Source organism: Pogona vitticeps, chromosome 7, assembly GCF_051106095.1.
Source record: "Pogona vitticeps strain Pit_001003342236 chromosome 7, PviZW2.1, whole genome shotgun sequence".
In the NCBI taxonomy this organism is placed as follows: Eukaryota; Metazoa; Chordata; class Lepidosauria; order Squamata; family Agamidae; genus Pogona; species Pogona vitticeps.
The window spans coordinates 14,422,355-14,438,610 of record NC_135789.1 but is presented as its reverse complement, the minus strand read 5'-3'; the positions used below and the strand labels follow the sequence as shown (position 1 = coordinate 14,438,610).

At 56.5% G+C, this 16,256-nt stretch overlaps 1 protein-coding gene across 5 annotated transcripts in view; it reads right to left on the bottom strand.

Moving 5' to 3' along the window:
- The window catches only part of KCNN1 (potassium calcium-activated channel subfamily N member 1), a 33,711-nt gene that overhangs the window by 13,256 nt on the left and 4,199 nt on the right, over window positions 1–16,256 (bottom strand). For 2 of the 5 annotated variants that reach the window (XR_012080584.2, XM_072977992.2), the window contains exons 1-2: window positions 4,159–4,797; window positions 210–665 (exon numbers count right to left, since the gene is read on the bottom strand). Coding sequence is in view for 4 of the 5 variants with exons in the window: in XM_072977992.2 (XP_072834093.2) it covers window positions 210–665; window positions 4,159–4,782 (1,080 nt within the window). In the remaining variant the exon portion in view is untranslated. Of the gene's footprint in view, window positions 1–209; window positions 666–4,158; window positions 4,798–6,653; window positions 6,794–14,681; window positions 14,954–15,525; window positions 15,637–16,256 lie in introns of those variants that run through there. The other 3 variants (XM_072977993.2, XM_072977995.2, XM_072977994.2) reach the window with 3 other exon arrangements.

The following is a 16,256-nucleotide window of genomic DNA, read 5'->3' as shown; positions in this document are numbered from 1 at the left end:
AAAGCCAGAAGCCTCCAATGACTTTCCTTCCCTGTTTGTTTTTCCACTGTTGTTACACGGATCAAATATGGGCAGATTTCAGAAACTCTAAGGAGTTTTTAACAAGGGAGGGTTGGGGCTTTTCATCGGCCCTTCGCCACGGAGGTGAGCACGTTCGTGTGGCCTGTCGGATTCCTGCCCCTCCTGGTGGCCCGATGGGCCTCCCTTACCTTTGTGTAGACCCCCCAGGACAGCTCCGTCTCGGTCACCATGACCACGATGCCGAACATGCCGAAAATGAGGGCGTAGTCACTCAGGCGCTTCCGCTTCTCAAAGAGGGCCCGGCGGTGGCCCAGCCGGTAGCCAATGTTCTGGTTCCGCTTGTGCCGGTGAGGAGGCTGGCCCTCCTCTGCCTCGGGGTCCCCAGAGCCGTCCGGCGGCGCTTTGCCCCCCCGCTCCGAGTTCGAAACCACCACCTCCAGGCCCGAATCCCGGAAGGTCTGGAGGGGCTGGGTCTCGGCCTCCGGCTCGTGGAGGTGGCGGCGGGAGGCGCTGAGGCTGCCGAGCGGCCGGACGACGCCTCCGTTGTAGCGGCAGCTGTTCATGGCTACCTGGGCGAAAGGGCTGGGCGGGCCGGCTGGGGTCTTGGCGCTACCATGGCTCACGAGGTGGGCATCAGAGTGGGCCTGGGAGAAGAAGAAGGGGCGGAGAGGGCAGGGGGTGCCAGCCGAGGGGAAGGAAAGAGGAGAGACAGAGAGAGGGTCACGCATCCCTTTACGTGGTCTTCCCTTCGTAGAAACCCACCCTTCGGACAAAGGCCCACCCTCTCCGGTCTCCATATTTTTTTCCAAACTGTGCTAGGCCGTTCTGATACACGCCACCAAAATCTTGCAGCCCTTTTAAAATTCGCCACCAGCTTTTTCCAGCTGGTGGGAGCACCCTCCTAGCTGGCCCCGGGGCCCACCACTCAGCCCATCGCCACGCCGGAGGTCCTGGGAGTGTTTCTGTGACGTTTCACGTTCCCACAGCTCCTCGTGGGGGCGCAACCGGCTCTCTGAAGCTACACGCCATGCATCCCCCCCACTTTAAAAAAACACACACACAGAGAACGGGGCCACCATCCGGGAAAGCTTAAGCTGGTAAAGGAGGCTTCTCTTTCGCCTCCAACTGCCCCACTCATGTGGAAATGCCATGCTCGGGTGTCACTGGGAGACGTGGAAACACGACAACACACACCACCCTGGACTTCCGATTGTCTTGGGGGACCCTTCCTGCACCTTCCCAGCGCTGGGGTGGCTCGGACAGTCCACAGTATCCCAAGCCAGAACACATACACACACCCAAGATCAGCAGGAAAAACCCACACAAACTAAGCAACTCTTTCCCCCAGTTTTCCTTGCTCAAGGGCGCCCGGCATGGAAGGCTGTGTGCCAAGGAGACGGTTTTTTCCGTTTCTGCCTCTCCCTCATCCCCTCACGATGCCTTTTTGGGCCAGGACCTCCCTCTGAACCAACTCCCTGAATCCAGCATCAGATGGAGGGGTGCTGTAACCTCCCCCCCAAAGCCATTCTTTTAGGCTCTGCTCGCAATCACTGTAAACCCACCAGGGAGTTTAACGCCATACATTGGACGAACAAACCAATTTCTTGGTCAATGGCTTCTATTTTCTCCCACCCACCCCTCGATCGCTTACAAAAAACGAAACCCATGGGAAAGGCTTTCTCCTTAACCTTCCTGGGGGGGGGGGTCCCCAGGAACACACAGCATACCCCTTCTGCCAGGGCATGACGGTACCAGACATGCATAACCCCTGGGGGGCTTCCGCCCTCGCCCCAGCTGGAGGGGTTTGTTCCCCCCCCCAAGCCATTAAGGCTCCTTGCCACCTCGTCAAAGCGACAGGCCTGGCGCAGCTAATTACACCCTCCAAACCCCATGCTTTTGGCACGGGTAGTTCCTCCACTGAGATGTTCCCCCGCCCAGCACCCCTGGATGGAGTAATTACAAAGCGACGTGACTCAAGGATTTTTTTTTCCAAAGGGGGGGGCGGCATCGTGAGAAATTTCCATGCACCAAAACCTCAGGAGTTGATGAAAAGTGTGTGTATTGGGGGCGGGGGGAGCTTCTGAACAAAAGAAGCACGCACGCAGGGAAGAAAAGCGCATTTGCGTGCAGGAGAGTCTGTCCGTCCATCCATCCGTGGGGGGGGGACGCCCAGAAAGGCGAACTTACCCCCAGCCCTTCCAACCCGCGAAGGGTTTGAGGGTTTAGCCTCTGAGCCCCCTTGCAAATAAATGTACCCTAGACGGGGACCATTTGTGGGGTCAATTGCCCCCCCCCGGATCTACAAACACAGCCAGCCCGTCCATCAATGCACTGAATATGAACGATAGATCTGCATTTAAATCTGGAGTGCTTTGGCTCCAGGCATTACACCTTGGCCCCAGTCGCTCCCTTTCCCTCTGGCACCTTCTCTTCCACCGCATGGATCCTGCCCCCTTGGCCTCTGCGACCTTGCAAAGGTGGCCGCAGACTGGAGTGAGCTTCGCTGGGCCCCTCCTGGGTGCTTTGGCTGGAGGGACCCGGGGAGACGGTAAATCTATTTTGCAAGAGAGGACGCCGGCGATCCCCCAAATCAGAGAGAGAGAGGAAATAAAAGGCTGGGGTTCAGATGGCTCTTTGCAGGCCCCATGAGCCAGTGGGCAGGGATGCCAAGAGGCTCACACACACACCCTTGAATTCCTGCCACAGCCACACGAGAAAGGCCGACAACTCTCTCCGACGCACACCCCTCGAAAGGCAGATTCTGACACCACGGGAAAAGCCACTTCCCAGACACATGCGCAGGGAGAAACATGCACACCGCCCGGGTTCCTGCATCGCGGCCACGCTTCCTGCCTCTTCTAGTTTGCCCGCCGGGTTCCTGGGCAGCAGCTGGTTTCATTTTTAAGAAAGAAAGAAAAAAAAGGAGAAAAAAAAACCCCAAAGGCGAGAGATTCCTCCCACCCCCCACCAGCCCTGCTTCTCCCCCCTAACAAACTCTGCCAAGGGGCCAACAGGGTAGGGATCTGCTTAGAGGAACTTCTCATGGAGAACACAGACATGCGAGGGGGGGGGGAGGCGCGTCCCCCCCCCACGCAAGAACTTCGGCGAAAGCAGCATCAATCCCCACGAGCAACCAGAAACCACCACTGCATGGAGGCAAAAGCAGCCTTTTTGGGCCTGAACCCCCCCACCCCCACCCCAAAATGCAACCTAGGGACCGAGATGAACTGCAAATACAAAGCAAAAAAAAACTGGGGAGGGGGGCTGCAACGGCGAGGGATTCCAGAGGAGGATGGAGAGGGGGAATGCCTTTTCCTCTCCTCACCCCTCCCAAAATCCTGCAGCAAAGGGGGGGCCAGGGACTGGAAGGAAGGGGGAAACAGGGGTGGTTTATTTGGCACCCCTTTGAAGAGGGTGCTGGAGGGAATAGCCCCCCCCCGCCACCCCATCTTGACCTCTCCCAGGGAAGGGACCCACTGGCCAGGACAGGCATTTCGACTTTGGATCAGAGTTTTTTTGGGGGGGGAGAAGAGGGTTGAGCAGGAAGGAGGGACCGGATCCTGCGTCTCTTAGGCAACCGCATCCCTCCCGAGACGCCCGCATTCCAGAGAAGACCCAGGCGGGCTCCCAACGCAGCAGCTCCTGGTTATATATCCACACAAACAAACAAACCAACAAACACACTCACACACACACCTTTTCACAGCCCTGTCGGGCCTCTCCCCCCCCCCGGTCTGGGGAAACGCTGGGGGGGAACCGAGAGAGGAGGGGGGGGCCCAATGCAGGGGGAAGGAAAAGGGGGGGATGGAGAGAAGGAAGATGATAAAAGGAAAGAAGGGGGCTCTCCGCAGGATCGAGGGGGCTGTGCAGACACCGGGAGGGGATGCCGGGGGGGGCTAGCACGGAGGGGTGCCCTCCCTCCATCATGTATGTGTGTGTGTGTGTGTGGAGGGGAGGGAGATGGGGCTCTTTGGGGGGACGACCCTTTTTTCCACCCCTGTGCCAGGCGCGCACGGGGACGCTTCCCTGGGGGGGGAGAGACCCCCATGGCGCTTTTCTTCATCCGGATGGGGCCCATTCCCTCTCTCATCCCCCCCCCACTCCAAGAGTCTTTCTCCCCCCCCCCCGCCGTCTCACCGCCAAGGGGCTGCGGGTGCGCACCAGCCCGCCGCCGGGGGCCCGATCCACCACCACTCCTCTTCCTCCTCCTCCGGGGGCGCAGCCCGGGCAGCGGCAGGAGGCGCGGGGCGCGGCCGGCAGAGGCCCCGGCCGGGTAGCGGCGCAGCCGGGCGGGCTGGGGGCCCCCTCCTGGTCGTCCTCCTCGTCCTCCTCCTCCGGGGCCGGGGGCCAAGGCCAGGCGCCCCCCGCGCACAGGGCCTGGAGCGAGAGGTAGACCAGCTGCCCCGGCGAGGGGCGCCGGGACCCCAAGCCCAGCCCGCCGGGCCCCGTCGTCGTGGTCGGGGGCGGCAGGAGCAGCAGCGGGGCCTCGGGCGGCTCCAGCCTCGGGGGCGGCCGCGGGCGACGCAGCAGGAGCGCCGCCGCCGCCCGCGCCGCCGCTGCCGCCCGAGGCTCCCGGACCGGCGGGACCGGCGGGATCGGCAGCGCCGCCGGCGGCGGAGGAGGGGCGGCCCGGCGGGTCGGGGGGCGGCGGGGGCGGCCCCGGCCTCGTCCCCGGCGGGGGCTGCTCCAGGCGCCCGGGGAGAGGGGCAGCGGGGGGCCGCCCGAGGGCTGCAGGAGGGCGCCCGGGGCGCGCCACGCCATCGCCGCCGCCGCCGCCCAGCCCGGACGAGCAAAGCAAAGCAAAAGCAGGTGGGATTGGAGGGAGGGGCCGGATCGGGCCCCGTGACGCTAAGCCCGCCCCCAAAAAGGCTTTCCCCCCCTCCTGCGGAAGAGCCGGCGGAACTCCCGGCTGGAGGGAGAAAAAGGACGGAAGGAGGGAGAGAGGGAGGCAGAGGCGCGCCTGCGTGGCTCCCGACCCCCTCCCTCGCTCCCCCCCCCGCGCCATCCCAAAATACTCCGCTCCCCTGGCGCGGCATCACCTGGAGAAAGGGGGTTCCCTCCCTCCCTCCCCGCCATTGCAAAGGGAATCTCCAAAAAGCAGCCCCCCTCCGACCATCCCACCCCCGCCCTATGGAGGACTGGAGCCTTGGGAAAGAGCGAGTCTCCCCCCACCCCTCCCTGTCCTTGGGCTACAGGGGGAGCAGCCGAAAATGAGCCTTGAAGGCTAGAAACTTGCTCTGCCTGGAGAGCTTCTGCACCACCACCCCCGACCCACACACCCATCTCTCCATCCCTCTCCCTGGTTGCCCACCAAGCCCATCCAAGGGAGCCCTTGGGTGCAGAAGCTGGAAACTTATGTGAAAACCTCTCCCCTCCCTCTCGGTCAGCGAAGGGGGAGGAGGAAAGGAAGACCCAAACGTGAGATGACTTGAGCCCCGTGAAGGAAGCCACCGATGTATTTTCGGAGATGTTGGGGGTTGAAAAGGGACATGAATGGATATTACGGGTGGGCGGCACACGGGGGGGGGGGGGGAAGGTCCCAAGCACACTTGTGTCTCGTCGCTGTTCAATTTGTATTTGAGTTTTAATTTTGTAAAAAAAAAACCACACACTAAAACATCATCATAATAAAGGAAACCACAACCTTAGGCCCGCGAGAGCCGGGGCAGAGTTCACAATCCGAGAAATAAGGGTTTGCCCAAAGCTAGAGGCAACTCAGTGGCATGTAGGAAGAGCCACTCCCAAACTTGTGTGAGACCCAGAAAAGGTGTCTCAAGGGACACCCCCCCAAAAAAATTCTCCCCACGCAATGGCCATGAAACAGGACAGGAGCTGAAGGTGTGATACCTTCCCCCACCATTTAGCTGCCTCCCCCTGAGCCAGAGGAAGGAGAAAAGGTACAGAACGTCGCACCAGGAACAACAACACCCATCACCCTGTTACTTGCAAACGGGGCACGGTCAAGACCTTTCAAAACCAACCCTGTGGCCTCAACACCCAGCTTCAGGACACAGTCCTGCAACCGACCCCGTCCTGCGTGGCCTCTTGGGCCATTTTAAGAGATCGATAAATCGATAACCATCCCGGCATCCATTCCTCTCATACAGAGAGAAATTGGGTACCAAGGAACTAGAAAAGGGAAAACCTGGAAGCCCCCGCTCCGTCGGATCCCGGGCATCATTTGCCCACAATCCCAAAATGGCAAAGCTCTCTCCAAACAGAGTTTCCCGGCGGTGACCCCAAAACCCCAAGATTACTCATACAATGTAAAACTCGGGAGGTCTTTACAGCCGAGACAGAACAAGGAGGAGATGCAGGAAGATATTTCGGGGAAGACTGAACCAGAAAATGGCCAGCTTTGATTTGGGGGAGACGGGGTGTGTGTCTAGAGTAGTCCACCACGACTAGATAGGCGGGATATAAATTAAATAAATAAATAAATAAATAAATAAATAAATAAATAAATAAATAAATAATCTATATATCCCCAGTTCAGTTATCGGAAGGCGCAAGGTATCAGGAATATAATTTTGGGGGAATCATGGGGTGGATCAGAGATCTCGGCTCAGACGGAGGGGCACGGCGGGGAGGCCACGGGCCCTTCGACCGGACGGCCCCTTTGGGGGGCTTACCTGCTCCACGCCGTTCATATAGGACCAGACAAAAGGCCAGCGGCGTCACGCCACGACTTCGGGGGCATCAAAAGACGGAACTGGATGAAGAGCTTGGGCTTCTCTCCCGGAAAAAAGGGTCCATGAGTTTCTTTACAAACCTAGGAAGGGAACAGAGAAGCCAAGGAAATCCCCCCCACTGACAAAAAAAAAAAAAAAAACAGCCCTCAAGTTAGAAAAAACCCTAAGAGGGTTTCAGACCCCCAAAACTGGGACGGATGTGTTTGTGTGTGTACAGTATAAGCAACAGCCTGCTTTATTTTGCTCTCGGCTGCCTTTTCTTCCTAGCTGGGAAAAAATAAAGCCGACAGCAAAAAAATAAAAAAATTACCTAATTAGTGTATTATTATTATAATTATTATTGGGAACAGGACTGGCGGGAACAGGAGTGGAAAATGGAAATAACTGCCGCCTGGCGATAAGATGAGATCAAGGGAAAATGTGCCGATTGAAAGCACGGAAGAGCGGCATTTGGGGAGAATGGAAAAATCCGGGAAAAGGTCACAAACGGGGCCAGGCCGGCCACCAGACCCCAGTGTGTGGGTGTGGATGCTTCCCCCCCCCCAGCTTTTTCCATCTCGACTTCTCTTGCTAGAAACGTCGGACAATGACCAGGCTTGAGTATCAGATTTGGCAAAGCGGCTTTTTTACACACGCACACCCTCGGCTTAACCGGTGCCCAGAGGAGCCCCTCGCCAAGGGAAGCTGGCGCCCAGAATCGCCGCTTGGCTTGGGTTCAATCTCCAGAGCTGGCTGGGGGGGTTCTGGGTTTGGCACTTTTCTTTCCTGATTTGAGTTTTGGATTTATTTGTGTGTGTGTTTTTTTTTTAAATTATAATAAGCAAAGCTTTTCTGCCTCCTTCGCAAAATCTATTGGCAAGCGAGCCCCACACCAGTTAAGTTTGGACGAGGAAAAATACCAAGCGGTTCAAAGCCTCCCCCGCCGCCGCCCCAAATGCCTTGAGAGCTCCCTAATTAAGGCAATTAATGATTTTAAAATTGCACACATAAAAGGGCATTGGGCCCAGGCTGAAGCGCAGGGAGGTGGGCAGAAAAGGAGGTCTGTTTCAAAGGGAGATCAAGGGTGGCCGCGGAAGGACAGGGGCCTGGTTAAGGGGTTCCCTTACCTGCCCCCCCCCGCAAAACAATTCAAGATTTTGGATCAACAAGACACCAGAAGGTCCGCGTTAACTCGCCAGCCTGTATCTCTAACCACTACCCCACACGGCCCTTAAATGAAGAGCTTTAAGCCTCAGTCTCTCTGATTTAAAATCTCTATTATCTTGTCCCCCAGCATGCCAAGGTAGACTGCACCAGAACAAGGAAGCTCCACAGTGGTCAGCCAATGCGCTCTTGACGTCTTGGGATTGCGGCGCCCAAATACTTCTGATTATTTTGAGGCCAGGGTCACCCTTAGGCGATGCAGAAAAATGCTTTGCCCCCCACAAGAAGGGGCTGCTGGACTCCTGGGCATGCTTGTTTTCGAAAGATAAAACTCCTTAGGGAGTTTTCAATGCAATAAGTTGGCCAGTCACTCTGGCTGGGTTTTTTTTTTGCTGGTGGTCTGTCTTGCAGAGGCCAAAGGGGAAGGAAGGAATCGGGGCCCAGAAAAACGCAGAAGCCCCCCCCCCACTCCTGCCCTGCTTAACCCTTCGTATCCTCTTGAGACCCGTAGATTAATCAAGCTAATAAGAAAGTAATTTATCCCAGCGCCATGGCAGAAGGGAGTGTTGCAAAGCAGCCCATGAAATATTCAAGCCGCTATCCTCGTAAAAATAAATTAAGGAAAAGTAATTAAGCATCGTAAGAACGGGGAGGAAGAGTGGGAAAGAACGAAAGAGAGAGAGAGAGAGAGAGAGAGAGAGAGAGAGAGAGAGAGAGAGAGAGAGAGAGGCGGAAGAAGTGGCTGAAGTTAAGAGAGTGGAGTGGCTGATCGCCCCAATGACCACGGGTGGATTTTAGGAGGACAGGTCGGCTCGGAGATGCATTGATCCCGAATCCCCGAAGAGCTGCCGTTTGGAAGAGACAGATTCGAATCCCATCCCTCCCCCCCCTCCTGGCCTGGCTAGGAAAGTTCCCTGGGTGAGACCTCAGGCCCGCCATGCTTTCCCGGTGGGCCTACCCTGTCAGGCTGTCGTGATGGGGAAGGGAAGAGGATCGCCGTGCATACAGCCTTTCACTCACGGGGTGGGGGACACAAGGGTTAACGGGGGGGTGGTTTCAAAGACAAAGTCCGGACCAACCCCAAACTTTCTCAAGCGTTCTTTCTGCCACGGGGGTGGCCCGAACTAGGTCATCCCCAAACCTCCATCCCACCTCCCAGCGGTGTGCCGCCGAGGGTGGAAATGTCGGAAGTAAATATTTCATGAGCAGCACTTAAGCGCTCATTCCTCCCCCCCGAACAGGGCGCTATGGATGTCCGCAGAAGTGGAGACGCGGCTTTCAATCCCTCACTGGGGTCAGAGTGGCTGAGAAAACAGATCCCCTTTCGTGCGGCGAAACAGAATGCGATTGACAGGGATGGCGACGATGATTTGCTTGGGACTCGAACTCGGGTCTCCCAGCTTGCTCTGCAAAAATATAAAAAGCTGAAAACTGCCTTTGGTGGCGCAGTCTCTCTCTCTTGACCGCCTTTGACCACTACACCACCTTCGCGGCTCCCACTCTGACGCTGACCACCAAAGCCCCCCCTTCTCATGTGCTCACAGCCCTGGTGTGTGTGTGTGTGATGTTTATGTTCGGAGGGCTGGACGCTGAAACATCTGCCTCCCGCCGGCTGCCCTCCGCAGACAACCCCCCTCCGGGGTAGGCTCGGAAAGGTCAGCCGGTGCTTAAAATAGGAGGAAGGAATCTCACTCGGGTCTGGCTGGCTAAGAGGGGATTAATTCCACATGGGAACTCCGGACGGCCTTCTGCTCTCACCCCACCCCACCCCCCCACCCCCGGGCATGGAGAGCATTGGACTGCAGTTCCCATGATCCCCGAACTTTGGCTGCAATCGCGAAGGCTGGTGGGAACTGTAAGCCTCTCTCTCTCTCTCACCCACTCCCCAAAAAACCAAACTCATTTTAAAGTTTGGAGACAGACCAATTTACGCCCCCTCTCATCCCCATATCCCCATTGTCATTGCCCCCCCCTCCTTAAACCGGTTCCTCTTCTTAACCCATGCTCAAATATTCAAACTGAAGCGTCCGGAACACTTTCTATATTTTCATTATGAACCTTGAGATTCTCTATACAGGGCACAGAATACCAAACCCTAAAGGAGGCTGCTTTTAGGGGGAAAGGCCAGTGGCATGATGTTTTATAACTAGTATTAAAATGAATGAATGAATAATCAAAACTGGGGGAGGGGGTGTTTTCCCATCTTTCCAGTTTTATATCATCTCTGTGCAAAGAGGAGTTCTGTGGAGCTCAAAAGCTTGCTTTGTCTGCAACCATTTAGCCATCCAGCCAAGACAGCCCCCCAGCTTGGGCGTTCGTTACTCGCTCGGCCTTCCAAAAATCAAAAGTAACAGGAGGAGACGTTCTATCCGATGACCTAGAAATGTGATAAAAGGGCACAGTCCCCAGATGCAATCAAAGGGATAAAGCAACTTTCTCTTCTGAAGGGTTTGAAGGATTTCTATGTCACCATTTGGGGGGTGGGTGGGTGTGCTTGTTTTGCAGGGGGGGGTCTAAATCATATGTGGGGTGACACCCACACAGGCCACCCTTGGGCGGTCATGACCTTCCGCCCTCCAAAAGGATAGCCGGATGGGAAGGACAGTGACTGGGGGGGGGGAAGGCAGTGGGGACCGGAACTGTCCCAGAGAAAAATGGGATTTTGGCAGGCGCATCGCTTAAGCTCTGCCTTCGCACCACGACGAGAGAGGAAGCCGGACCTGCCAAAAGCCCCCTTATTTTCCTCCCCCCCAACACTGCGGCCCTGTCTCCTGCCGAATTCTGGCCAGCCTGCCAAAATGACAACTGCTGCGGTGCAGAGATAAAGAAAGAACCGGAGAAATTTGCACGGAGGAGTGTCGCCCTTCCAAGATGGAAAGGAAAGGAAAAGAAAGGGAAGGAAGGAAGGGAACCCCAGACGTCCAAGCCCCTGAACCTCTGCTGCTTCATTGCACCAAAATTTTAGCCCTGCGCACCGCAGCGTTGGAAGAGGAGAGAGAAAGAAAGGCAGGACGGATCGGCTTTGTGGGGGCTCTCCCATTTCGGAAAGGACCCGCAGAGATAGTCTTGCTCAGCCAGGAAACACCAAGGCCTGCCGAAAGAGGAAGGTTAACCAAGGAGGAAAGTACCTTCTGATCACCTCCCAAAAGTGGGAAACACAGGAAAGATTTTTAAAAAGAGAGAGAATTTGTGCCAGATTTCTGTGGAATTTCAGGCTCGTCCCGTAGGGTTGATCCCCTGGTCGGTTTAGCCTCTCTGGCCGGGTTTCAGCAAGGATGACCTGCTGTACTTCCAGGGTGGAAGATTTTACGCGTCCTGTGCCTTCCGGCGCTTCTGGAAAAGAAGGGGGACCCACAGAACGCCACTCGCTAGCCTTCAAGGTGACACGAGCCTCCAGGCCATTGAGCCACGCAGCTCTCCTCGGCTTCCCATTTAAATCAGGGTTTCTGGAGAATCATGAGAACCAGAAACTTGTTTCTTTCTTAGAGGACAAAGCCGTGGCTGCGCGGCTCTCCGGCTACAAGGCATCGGGTTCCCGGCCTTGCCGGGGAAAGATCGTGCTCCATTGAAGAGCCTTGGAGGGATTTCCTACGGGGAAGGAATGGGCTACCAGGGGCATTAAAGGCTAAACCCCCAATCTAGACACATGTGGCGCGTCCGAGTGTCCTCTAGGGAGCCCGCACCGTTTTAGACAGGCTTCACCAAATGGCTCGTCTGCCTCTCCCGCCTGCCAAAAAGGCCTGCTTTGAACGTGCACTTCCTGCACGCCGACTGGTGTCCCTCTGGTGCCAACGGGCACTGCCAAAGGATCCAGCCGCTTCGAGGATCGGAGCATCGTCTCCGAGAGGCGAGTGTCCCGGGACCTGAGCCTGGAGGCCGGCCTCGCTCCTCCCCAGGCGGCCCGGCTCAGTTGCAGAGAGAAAGACTCAGCAAAAAACACCAACGCCAGCCCCTCCAGTCTCCCTGATGGCACACTAAAGCGTCAATGAGCGTCTCCCCCCGGGTGCCATTCATCAAAATCCAGTCCATAACCATCCAGGACCCGCTAATGGCCGGCGTGAGGTCCCTCCGGGACAGGAGATGGGGCCGCAGCCTGGAGCCAGGTTTGGCTGCTGGGGATTCGCTGCCCAGATGTGGGGGGGGGAGGTGGATGCCCCCTCCCAACCATCAAAAGATCTACAGGTGCGTGGCTAAGGAAGGAGGGTATATTAAAAACAAACTCAAAACCAAACAAAGACCCAGAATATATTTACAGCCCACCCACCTGGCCCAAGCTGCACTACTTGGAGGTCACCACGGTCCAAATTAAGGATGCCAGGCACACACGCACACCCAGCTCCCTCGCTCTCCCCACTGGCCTGCCCGGTGCCTTCGGATCCTAAGGGACACAGGGAGCCAAAGTTTGGGAGAGAGAACGGATTCCTGCCCCCCCCCCGGGTGCATCCAAACTGAGGGAAACATGATCGTTAGTGAAATGTCCCCCTGCGGTAAATGCAAAGCCTTCAGGAGCAGCTCGGTCTGGCAGGGGCCATGGAGGGCCATTGACTTCGCAAAAGACCTGTCCCGGGTGGTAAAGAAGTGATTCCTCGATCCTGATCTAGCCTGCATTTGGGGGGGGACCGGCAACGTGGCATGGGAGGGAACCCTGTTTCCCAAATCCACAGCCACTGGTGTTCTTGAACTACCACTCCCATGCGCCCTAGCCAACATTCAGGGCACATGGGAGCGGTAGTCCAAGCAAACCTAGGCAGATTGGGTACAGGGACCAATTTACCTCTGCTTTTTCTTGGGGTGGGGGCTGCAACATCCATAGTCCCACCACAACCACCTCCAGACTGTTTTAAGGACAGAGGCATTTGGAAAGCAACTCTCAGATGACCGCACTGACCTTGAGAAAGACACAGAGAAAGGGGACGCAGGCCAGGGGACTGCCAGCTGCCCTTCTGAGAAAGTAACTTTTCTAAGCCCTGACCGTGTTCAGGACGACTCTGCAAGGATTTTGGAATCCAGCCCCCCTGCTTCCAGCAGGCGACAGCCAAGTCCTTTCACTAAGACGCCCACTGGAAGCAAAGGGGGGGGAGCTTTTATGCATGCCTTATATATCCACAAATATAAATATATATCAATAAACGCAGAGCCGAGAGATAGACTGCTCCTGTCCAGGAAGGCTCCACCTAAGGCTGAAGAGTTGCTGGTAAACTCTATAAAAAAAGGATGAAAAGAAAGACGATTCTTCCTCGTTCCCACAGAACGTCATTCTAGCTTCTGGCCTAGCATCTCAGGATACAGCTTGGGGGGGGGGTGAGGTGGGTAAGTGGCCCACCGGCTAATGGTCAGCCATTCCACCTACGTGGAGCCATCCGGCCACCTTCTGCCCACCTTCGCCAGGAGAAAAGGAACATTTCAGGGTGGGGGTAAGGGATTTGGCCACCTCTCCACCACCACCCCCTCCACTGGTGGGCCAAATCCAGCCCTCTGGGGTCCTAATCCTTCGTACCACCACCGTTCCCTTGCTTAGGGTACAGATTTCCTCCCCTTTCTAAAAGGCTGATCTGCTTCTCTTGAGACTCGGCTCCTGGGGAGAAAATCAGCTCTGCCCCACATCTGGTTTTCACCTGGCCTTGGGGCCCCCCAGGCCCTGTCTCCTGTCCCCCCTTGTAGGCCACGCCATGCCTCCTCCCTCCCCTTAACCCAAAAGATCTCTCAAATGCGGCCACCACCCTGTGCAGACCAGAAGTCCAGCAAGCGAGGGCCAACCGGGGCAGCCACAAAGCCACCCACCCCAAAAAACACATCTTTTTCTTTGGTGCCAGACCGAAAGAAATGGGACCCCCCCCGGCTCAACCCTCCCCAGTTTCTAATCAGCAGGTCCGGCGTGGCTTCCTTTGGCAGAAACCAGTCCGGGGGGGGGGGGCAGGTCAGCCACCAAGGTGGGGCCACAGGCCAGAGTTTTTAGCACGGTGGGCTTGTGACTGCTCGGCCTTTTCCGAAGGAGCCGGGTTCAAATCCCGGCATCTCCAGGCAGGAGTGGGAAAGAATTCCCTATACACCAGCCTGGCTGAAATGCTGCTTTTCACAGCGGACGACACCGAGCGGGTGGCGGGAAGACCAGCCCCGACCATCTGGCCATCTCCTGAGTCCCTCTTCTAATGTCTTCCTCCCGACCATAAGGGCAGCGATCTTACTCTGTTTTCAGGGGAACAGCCGGGGCTTGGGGGTGAGATTCCTTGCTCTGAGCCCAGACATTCCCACCTCAAATCTGCAGCACCTCCAAGAAGAACTACCAAAGGCCCTGGAGGCCAAATCTTCCAAACACACCCCTACCCGGCTGTGCCAGGTCACCCTTAACTGGCTGGCAGCAAATGAATGGTTTCACCTAAAGCATTTTCCTATTTAAACTGGAACAAGGGGGTTTGCAACCTTCAGATCCCAGTTCAGCCCGCTGGCAGTGCCTCCCGGTGAGGCTGGGAAGGGGCCACACCTGACACCCAACAGATGTGGTCCAACCCAGAACCATGAGGACTAGCACCTTCCTTTGTTTTCGAGGCAATGGGCCAGAACTTGGGAATTGTCCAGGGGGGGTGCCTCCAGCCTGGGTCAGGAAATGACTCCTCCAGACCCCAGAAAGCCGTTCCCTGGAAAACGACGGAGGGAAGTGGACATCAAGGTTCGGTTTCAGGGCCAAACCCTCCCTCTTCCGCCCCCCCCCCCAAGACACAACTTCTGGACTCCCTGGGAAGTCAAGGCAGGGATCCTCTAGCCAATACCCACTCCAGCTGGCAGCGGTGCCAAAAAAACCCATAAGGATGAGAGGGTTCCACTTACCTGGAGCAGGGAGAAGGTGAAGAGGCGGTGGCTGTTCCATCTTCTCTTAAATTAATTCCCTTTTTTCCAGGACCACACCAGAAGGAAGCCCCTTCCCGGGTCTCTCCCTCCTGGTCCTCCCCGTCGCGTGGCTGCAGCCAGTGGGTCTGGGGGAACCTTCCTGCTCAGCTCCCCTCCGGCCAAAGGAGCCCCGTCTATAAATAAAGAGCCAAGAGCGGGCCAACGAGAGGCTGTCAGCTGCCTCCGCCCTGGCTGGGCTGCCTCTCGGTTTCCTGCAAGTGAAGGACAAAAGCAAAGCAGAGCTCAATGTGTTTGTGTGTGTATGTGTGTCTCCCTCCTGCCTCCCTCTTCTCCCTCCCTCCCTCCTTCGCTTTCCTCTCTTGATCTTAATTGCCTGGCAAAGGGGTTTCCCTGGGAGAACGGAGTAGGGAGGGGAAATCCACCTCCGGAACGGAGACAGAAGGCTTGGGGGCAAGGAGGCGGGTGAGAATCTACCCAGGTTGGCGTGTTTTTCTTTTTCTCCCCTTTCTCCCGGCCCCCCACCCCGCCCCACATGCCACCTTTCCTGCAACCCAGCAGAAACCGGGAGAGTCAGGGGAATCCAAAGAGAGGATTCCCAAAATCGACACAAGGTCAACAAGAAAACTAATCATAATAACCCTCCGCCACCTCGAATCAAACACTGTGCACGCTTTTGGGAATCACCAGTCTCCTGGTTGAGGAAGAGGAAGGAGAGAGGAAATGGAGGGAGGGGGGTTGAGTGGGAGAGCTTGTGGTCTACATGGGTGTAAAGGGAGGGAAAAAAGGTAAAGAGACAGATCCAAGAGATGTTGAGGGCCCTCACGTGAAAATGAGTTTCAGAATCACACCCAGGCACTTGTGAATGCTGCTTCCGAGGGGCAGTTGTGGGAGAAATCTGACGTCGGTTTCCGAACTCCATCATTAACGGTGAGCGCTTCACGAAAATAAAAAAGAGAAGCCGTGAGCAATTTTTATTTTGCTTTTAAAGGTATTAACACAGAGTGGCAATCTTTTCATGCCCGGCGGCAAGCGGTGCCTGAGAACACAATTTGCTTTGGAAACACTGCCGTGCACACCACGAACAATTACTTTTTTTAAAAGGAACTTTGTGAGCCGGGGGGGGAGGGAAACGCCCGCCGCTGCCTCCGTGCCTGCACGGAGGTTGTGGGAAGGCATGAAAATGGGCTTCCCAGGGCTCGGTGGCCATGCCCGAGAGCCAGAAGGTCAAAAGGGGGCATTTTCCGGAGAGCTGCGCGGTGTGGATGGGGTGTGTGTTTTTTAGAACAGGGGGGGATAAAATGTTCCTGACTCTAAAGGACAGCCCTGTCAACAAAAGGAAAAGCCATGAGAGTCAAATCATAGCCAGCCGAACTTCCCCCCATTCTCTGGACCGTGCGAGATTCCCGGGCAACCCACTGGGGAGGGAAGAAGGCAGATCTCAGGAGCCAGCTGGCCTACCTTGGAGGGCGAGGGACAATGGGAGGAAAGGAGGGGAGAGGACCAGGGATCAAGCAGGGACGACTGCATCCAGACCCATCTGCAGGCCATTCACGG